Genomic DNA, 8,660 nt, shown 5'->3' with positions numbered 1-8,660 from the left:
ATTTGAGTGTGGAGATTTAAAAGTTGTGCTTATGGTAACCGACATGCCAAACTATAGATAATGTTTTCCTCCACAAACAATAGTTCAGCTGAAAGAAAAAAAAAAAAAAAAGAGTAAGTCCAGGCTATTACACTTCAGCATTGAAAGAATTGCCTTGATATTACTCACTGTTGCCTGGAGAGCAGGAGGCATAATGCATCTGACCTGCAGGAATGCTGGAAGATAAAATACAAATTACTGATGGAAGATTTTGCAGAATGCAATTTAAGATGCTGACTGCAGCTCATCTACGAGGTAGATGAGGTAGATAAAGCATAGATGTAAATTGCTTTCTTAAGACCCACCATACACTCAGGGACTGACTCTACTTGGCACAACACAGTGCACAGCAAAGAACAAAACAGAAGAGAGCCAAAAAGGTTGGATGCGGTGCTTAGGGACATGATTTAGTGGGTGATATTGGTGGCAGGAGGATGGTTGGACCGGATGATCTTGGAGGGCTTTTCCAACCTTAGTGATTCTGTTACTATGGTCGTATAGCTTTTTATTTTTTATTTTACATTATTTATTTATTTTTTATTTTACAACTGTATCATTAGCATTACACATACCTAGCACTGTATTGCACACCTGTAGGCTGCTGTGAGGCCTATAGGTTGTTAAGTCCTAAAGATTTGGAGGTACAACGCTATCTTTGCAAGAGAAACACTAACCTGAATGTGAGATTTAACATGAGACAGTCTGAAGGCGGCAATTTTTCACGGTTCATGTAGGTTTAAGAGCCAGGTCTTTAAGGCAAATGAGCATCTTTCATTTCCTCGAGGAACACTTTCACTGCAGTACAAAACAACCTTTACAGATAACTGTACCAGGTTTTGAAGGTTGCTGAGGAGCTTGTATAAATGGCATGTTTAAAGGGACTATGTGTAAATAAAGATGTGAATGTACATAGTTACCATCTTGAAAAGTTTCTAGAAGGGACTCCTATGAATGAAAGTGAATGTGGTAAGAGGCAATCCCGAGTCCACTAGCAGGAAAGTTTGGGACAGACTCTTGAAAACCCCAGAGCACACCCAGAGGACCAGCTGTGCATTAACATTGAGGCAGAGGGCAGCACTGCCCCTGGGGCACCTGCTGTACAGCCAGCTGGACGTCTCCACAGCCTTTTCAGCTGCCTTTCCCCCCGAGCAGCGAGCCCAGCCCCTGCAGGCGCAGCGAGCCGCGCCGCCCCATTTCCCCCCTCCTTCCCAGACACGGCCAGCCCCTGCCTCTCGTCACAGCACCGAGTCGGGGCAGAAAGTTGAGATTTTGGCCCCACCAGCCCCAGCTTTCCCCCCACGGCCCTCGCTGCCCGCCCCTGCGGCCCAGGAGCCGCCCCGGCTCCGCCCCGCGGCCGCCGCCTGTCAGGGGCCGGGGGCCGGCGCCTCGCTCTGTGCCGGGCCGGGGCCGGGGCTGGGGCTGGGGCCGCCTCCCCCGGCTCGGGGCCCGGGCAGCCGCGGCCATGTCGCTGCCGCCGCTCTTCCTCCTCCTCCTCTTCCTCCTGCTGGGGGCCGGCGGGCTGCGGGCGGCCGAGCCCGGCGCTGCTGCTGCTGCTGGTGGTGGTAGCAGCAGCGCCATGGAGGAGCTCGCCACCGAGCAGGAGGCGGAGGAGAGCCACCGGCAGGACAGCGTGAGCCTGCTCACCTTCATCCTGCTGCTCACCCTCACCATCCTCACCATCTGGCTCTTCAAGCACCGCCGTGTCCGCTTCCTCCACGAGACCGGCCTGGCCATGATCTACGGTGAGCTGGGCTGGGCTGGGCTGGGCTTGGGGGGCTGCTTGTAGCAGGGTGCGGGTCCTGCCTGCATCGCAAAGCAGGTAGCCTGCAAAGCGCCCCCAGCTCGTCCTGAACCCATCCTGTTCAATGCGTGCAGTGCTGGGGTGGCTTTGTCTGCTCCTGCTCCCAGGGAGCGCCAGGAAAGTGGCAGTGAGTGCCTGCACAGAGCCTGTGCGTGTCCTCGCCCGCTTCCCGTGGCGCTGGTGGTTGGGGTAAGCCGGGCTCCCAGCTGTTTCCACGAGCCACTGGTGCAGGGAGCTGCAGGTGAGCCCGTGCTGGGGCGTAGCGCCCTGCTGCGAACTTATGCAATTGGGATTCGGGCACTACAGGGGACGTGACGGTCCCGAGGAGAAGCAGTCACCCATTTGGAAACTGATTTGTCCTGCCCTAGCGCTGCGGGCCTTTCTGATTTCTTAGTTGGCGTTCCCGCTGAGCAGTGCGAAACACCTGCCTGCTGCGGGTTGGGACGCCACGGGTGAGAAATGCAGCATGCCAGGGGGCGAGCAGGGAAGGGGGTCCTCCCCGCCGAGTACTACTGCTCTCAGGATGGACGTGGTTGCTTGCCAAGCAGTGGAATTTTCCTCTGCTGAAGCATCTCTCAAACCACCCCGCTTTGCTCTTAGTCACTGATATCTTTGCTGCATTGCTGTGTATTTCACATATGCTCCTTGTTGAAAACTGGCAAATTAAAGACCGGGCATACAAGTAAATTATGCACGAGCATCGTAATCCTTAACATATCGTAATCCTTAACAGTTGAATAGCACCCGGGAGGTGGTAGATTAACTGTACGAATGCTGATTGGAAGTGACAGAGTAAGGTTGCATTGAGGACGTTATTTAAATATCACCCTGGTGCTGTCACCTTCAGAAACTGCTTTAAGACCATTACAGTGCTCCAGGTGGTTGGCTGTATGGTAGAAATTCTGCGTACATGGGCGTGCTGATGTGTGCAATACGAATAACAGGGCATCAAGGGCGTTTGCATTTTGATGAGCTGTGGTGGCAACAAGAAATTGTTCACCCACAGAGCTTCTGCCTCTCGTTAAACTCAAATTAGTTTACGATAGCTTGCAGTTGCTGATCCATGAAATGGGCACTAGATTCCTGATTTGATGTACAAATGGTGAAATTGTGTGGTGGAAAAAGTGCCATGCTATGGCCCTTTCTGCACCATAGGCAACACTGCCAAAATAATGATTGGCTCGAGCTGCCGCATGTTCTTGGCACTCCCTCACCTAAATCTTTTTGTTTTCATAGACGGTGAATATCTTGGGGAAACATCCCAATGAACCCCTCTGGTACCCCAAAACACACACTTTCCTACCTCCCAAGCAAAATGACTCTTGCCATGTCACAGCAAATGTCTGAGGAAACATACTCAGCAAGTGCAGTTCTGTTTTACGCTGTTAGCCTTCAGTGCCTGTGAAGCTCTTCTGAGGCCTGGCTTCGTTTAAATGTTTTGTAGACTTCCTTTAGAGCAAAGAAAAAAAAAAACATAGTAAGTATCATAGTAACTGTCTGCTGCACTTCTGATAACCAAGCTTTATTCTTCACATGGGAGTGTTTTCCTCTTCTTTCTGTTATTTAACAGACAGTGGTTAAGCTGAGAAACGTTTATGCTTTGCTGATAACTTGGGATCTGAGAAATGCACACGTCTCAAACTGGATGTTTATGACACATTTAATGTTTGACATAAAATCGTGTGGCGATATTCTAACCGAAGTTTGTAGTCCTAAAAGCAGAAGCACCTGGCATGAAGCAGTTCTGATTATGATAACAGGTGTCTAGGTGCTCTCAAGATGTATTGATCAGCATGGTATTGATGTAGGTAACTTTCGCAGGGTTTTAAGCTCCAGTCGACAGCTCCTGTACCGTTTTGCATTCCATTTCTTTAACAGCGGCTTTTAGCGGTGAGTAAAAGGCTTTCAAGTACAGGAGAAAAGTAGGCTGGCAGTTAAATGCCGATTACTTTTTATCGTGGAGACAATGACCCAGAAAAACTGGTCTTGTTGCACCTAAAAGCCCTCTGAAATGGTTGGTTCCAGTGACTGAATCTTGGGGTGATTGCAGCAGATGAAAACCTGGCAGCATGATGCGTTTGAGGTAGTTAGAGCTGGAGGTCCTGATGGTTGCTTGCTTCTTCCCTTCTTTAGGAAGAGGGGATGGAGCTCTTCTTATTTCTGGTCTAGCCGCACAGCAGCGTGCCATCCGACCTCTTTCCTCGAGCACAGCAGGAATCAGGTGGCATGACAGCGGCTTGAGGTGGTGGGCGGCGAGAGCAGAAGCTGCCTGCAGCCAGACCTTTAACCAGCATTTCTCACTTATCTTTTCTCAGAACCCAGCTACAAGCACATCCTGTTCTACTTTCGCCATGTTTTGGCTGCTGATCTGATCGCGTTTCTGATACAGAAAGCACGCGCTTTATCCAGCTGAAGGGGCCTGTGGCCCAAATGCTGCTGGTGCTGCTGAAGTTTGCATTTCTTCTGGGCTTTAAGTAGCGCCTTTCCTGTTGAGTAGGAGGCATCTGTCATGCCGGTCAGTTTTAGTGTGGTAGTCTAACAGTTACCCAGCCCTCAGCAGAGCAAAGGCTCCTGCCCTGTCCAGATTTGCAGGGTGTTGTGGAACTTCACCATGTGAGCTGCTTTGGTTCAGAAGCCATTGGGACCATAACAGGGTCTTGCCATGTTTCTTGTTTCCTGTGCTGTCACCATCTCTTCAGGGACAGTCACTGTTTTCCTGTCTATTATTCTGATGTGCTAAATGGCCTCCTGGAAGTGTCTGTTAAGATGTAAAATAACGTGAAGTTTACACGACTGCTTAATGACTTACAGTGCTGCTTTCTTGTGTGGTGCACAGCTTAAAGTCTTAGAAATAAGATCAAGAAATATGAAAGTCACAGAGCTCAGGTGCACGTGCTAGCTCTGACAGCTGCGTATGTGAAAGGGAAAGAGATCTTTTGGATGTCTTAAAATACTGTTCACCAAGAGCTGCAGGTTCAGGTGCAGTGCTGACTGGTTCTGCACCATGGCACTGCACGGTGTCTGTGCCCAGGTGGTTCCAGAAGAGGCTTGTGAATAGGGTTGAAGCCTGGTCTTCACACTTTAACAGGGAGTGCTGCTCTTCTGCAGCTGCTCCACCAATGGTATTGCTAATGAGAGTCATTACGGAGCAATTAGAGGGAGGAGGAGGGGGGAGAAAAAAGTAGATTGAGGGCAATGAAGGAAATGAGGTGCATGCCAACTTGTGGTGGCCGTGACACTGGCATTGTGCCTCCTGAGTCCTGAGGGCACAGTGCCCAGAGCTGTGCCCTCCCTGAAGGGGCTTGGTGGTGCGGGGCTGCCTTGGCTCCTCCTGGGAGCCCTCCTGGGCTTTAAGGAAACACAGGATGCCAGAGGAGAGCACGTCAGCACGGGTCCCAGCTGAAGCTGGGGCCTCCCTGACTGCAGCGCAGGTCCGAGCCACCTGTGGGCCGCACCTCGTGGTGCTGCGGCCTGGCTGCCTGCCCTGGTTTTCACCGCTGCTGCCTTTGTTGCGTGCCGCTCTCCTTTATCAGCCACGTTACTCCCAAAGGTCACGCTGCCCGAACAATTCCATCAAAGTCTGGCCTCGTGTGACGTAGGGAGCAAGCCTAGGTAGCCGGATCGTTTGTTAGGCTCTTCTATTCAAAGCTGCACTCCCTGCAGGTGGAAATGAAAGCCAAACTGGACTCGAGTACTAAGAAAAACAATGTATGATGAGTCACTGGAAACTTCTGTTACTCTTTGTAAATCAGAAATGAGAGGTGAGGTTAATGTTCAGGATAAAAAATACTAAATTTGTTCTGAAATACTCAGTTTTAGATGAGGTTCTTGTATCTGGAGAGTAAGTACAGAAAGCCTGTCCTTGTCTCATCTCGCTGCAGTGTTATCTGTTACAATTCTAGGCTGGAGACATGCAAGAGAGGACCTGATGCATCTCTGTGGCTGTCAAAATAATGGCAGAGTTGATGTTTAATAAACCACTTTTATGTGAGCATTTCACTATTAGATTTAGGAGCAAAACTCCAAGCGCTCAATTTCAAGAGCGTTATCTTCTCTTTGGCAGCCTGCATGTTCTTTCTAAATCACTGAGTTGCAAACTTTCAAAATGAGTCTTGCTCCATCCTTTGGGTGCTCTGGACACTTCAGTTGTACCGCAAATCTTGTTTCTAAGCTTACTTTGTGGGCTCTGCCTACATAGTTGTAAAAATCTTTGTCTTGTGAGAGATTTCAGAAACGTTGTATCTCTGCCATTAACCTACCTCTATTTCAACTCTGCTTTTCAGGTGGGATAGCTGGGTGGCCTAAATATTTCTGAAGTGTCTCTGGGATACAATTCAGTTATAGTCCTCAGGACAGTAGGGTGATTTTTTGTTTGTTTGTTTGTTTTTGTTGTTGTTTGTGTTTTTTTTTTTTTTTTTTTGAAGTGTTTTCAATAGCAATTAATATAAATTAGTTCTTTTTTGTTAATCTTAGCTTCTCAATGCTCTATCAAATCAGTGTCAAAATACCCTTCTGATCAATTGTAGGAGAGGAGAGAAATGACAACCCCAGATTTATGAGGAGAGAAATGACAACCCCGGATTTCCTCTGTCTGAGCAGCCTTTTGGTAATGTAACTGGCTTTTGAAGCTAGTGCTGCTCTACAACATCAAACTGTCGTGGTAGGAAGGAAAGTGTTCCCTCTGCATATACTTCAATTCTCATCTGATTTAGAAAGTTGCTGTAAACAAGTGCTAGTAATGCTGCAGAGCTCTCACACGTGCTTGTCTTGTGCTCGTGTGTGTCTGTACAGTGAATGGTCTTCTTGGTAAGAGTGTGCTGAACTGAGGGCAGGTAACCCAATGTCTAGTGCACAGCTTTGTTATTAGACGGTGATATTCTTCTACAGCATGTTACACATTACCTAGCTTGAGATTTTCATTAGTCCATTTCAGATTTTTTTTTGTTAATTTCTGGTTTCTTTGCCACCTTGCAACAGAAGTGGCTCTCAACAGGTTGTCCAAGGAATTTCCCTAAAACAACACAAGGGCTGAATTCCCCTAGAGATGCCTGCAGCTATTCCAGTACCCTCAGCCCTTACTGCAGATAAGACTGAAAAGGGGATGATGAGGGAGTGTATAAAAGCTGTCAAGCCCTACAGGGATACCCCCGAATGCTTCTTGGGTGCTGATGGTATCCCCACCTCAGTGCTTCTCTACTTAGGAATTGGGCTCCGTGTTTTTTGGGAGAAGGTGGTTGGGACAGAACAGGTCTGGGTTTTCAGCTGTTTTCTTTCCCTTTGTTGTGTGTTTTCTTTATGGATAACAAAAAGATAATAGGAAATATTTCCTAGGTCATGCTATCAAAAATCTGAATAGCAACCATCACAATCTCATTTCTGGATTTTGCAATACAATATTACCTTATTCAAAATAGAATGATCAATTTTGACACTGTTTTACCTGATTTTTTTTAATTTTTTTTTTAATATTGTGCTGGATTGAAGTAATTTTTGTTGTGGACTCTGTTGCAGCATCTCTTACATTTCTTTCTCACCTTTTGTGCTAAGGAAAAACCAGAGCATCATAACACTGAAGTCACTGTCATGCAAAGCAATTAGGTGCGCAGCAGGGTGCTTTCAGAAGTGCTACAGGTTCATTTGTACAGCCAGTCCTGGGCAGCATTTGAGTGCAGGAGTGCGACCTACAAAACTCCTTCCTAAGTGACTGTGTCAGGCTCACTGACAGAGGTGGGAACTGAAGGCTTCTGCTGTATGTGCTCCTGGCTCCTGCTGTTGGCAGAGCTGGTGCAACTGGAAACAAGCTGACACCTCGCCTCTGACTCGATAGGGCCCGAGCTCTCACTTCTGTGGGGGGCCTGGCCTTGCCTCCAAGCTGTGATGGATTCCTGCAGCATACAGAGATGGCTCTGAGAGCAGCTATGGGAAGGCTAGAGTCTCCGACAGATGTCTTGATTCAGCTAGCTATGTTCCTGCTTGTGTCGCCACAAACCTCGCATTGCAGGTGCATAGTAAGTCTTTTGCCCCCTTCCTTCCTAATGGACATTGGCTTTCCCTTCCAAACCTATTCTATGTAGCAGTTCAAGACAACACCTTAAAGTGTGTGTGAAACCTTTCCCTCCCTTCTGATAGGGAGATACTTCCACCCCAACCCTACTATCTGAGCAACTAAGCATCTTTGTTATTTAGATAGAGGTGATAGTATCCGTTGCCTGCAAGAGGTGATCTAGGAACCAGAAATCTGAAGCAGGAACTGCAAGTCAGCCATTTAAAATAATAACACAAATAGGTAAGATTCAGAGCTATGGATGCTAAGGACACTTCCTGCAGGTGTTGCAGTTCCTATCTAGCCCTTTGAAGCTTGCTGCGTGCTGTGGATGTGCTTTTCTTGCTGACTGCTGTGAGTCCTGCACTGAACTGTTCCTCGGTGACAGCCTCAGTATCTCACTCAGGGCTGTTACTTTCACTCTGACAGCCAGAAACAGCAGCTTGCAGATTGAAGAAAAAAAAAAAAAGTTTTAGAGTGCTCTTATTTGTGATTTAGGATTAATACTTCATCCCCATTTAAGACTGAATGTAGCCTTTCTCCCCCTGCTTTAGACTAAGTGGTATCTATATTGAAAGGAGTGCGATACAAGCAATTATTTTTTAGAAGGGTATTTATCTTGAACACTTCCACTAGTGCTGTAAAAATACACAGTTGTTCTCAGCAGATCAGATCTCTTCTGTGTCTACGGAAGATGGGTGATTTAGCTCAAAAGTACTGCTTTTTTCCCTCCTATTAAAAAGCACTTCAGCCTGCAATTAACAGAGTGTGAAGGAA

General features: G+C 47.6%; 1 protein-coding gene across 2 annotated transcripts in view; it reads left to right on the top strand.

The window, feature by feature from the left end:
• Nucleotides 1-1,427: 1,427 nt before the first annotated feature.
• SLC9A7 (solute carrier family 9 member A7) overlaps nt 1,428-8,660 on the top strand; it is a 62,467-nt gene continuing 55,234 nt past the window's right edge. For both annotated transcript variants that reach the window (XM_084535289.1, XM_084535288.1), the window contains exon 1: nt 1,428-1,781. In XM_084535289.1, coding sequence (XP_084391415.1) covers nt 1,502-1,781 — 280 coding nt within the window. In that variant the 5' untranslated portion in view covers nt 1,428-1,501. The remainder of the gene's footprint in view (nt 1,782-8,660) is intronic.

Source organism: Aythya ferina (genome assembly GCF_964211825.1).
Source record: "Aythya ferina genome assembly, chromosome: 1".
NCBI classification, from domain to species: Eukaryota; Metazoa; Chordata; class Aves; order Anseriformes; family Anatidae; genus Aythya; species Aythya ferina.
Note: the sequence above shows the minus strand (reverse complement) of the source record. Positions and strands in the feature narration are given on the sequence as shown.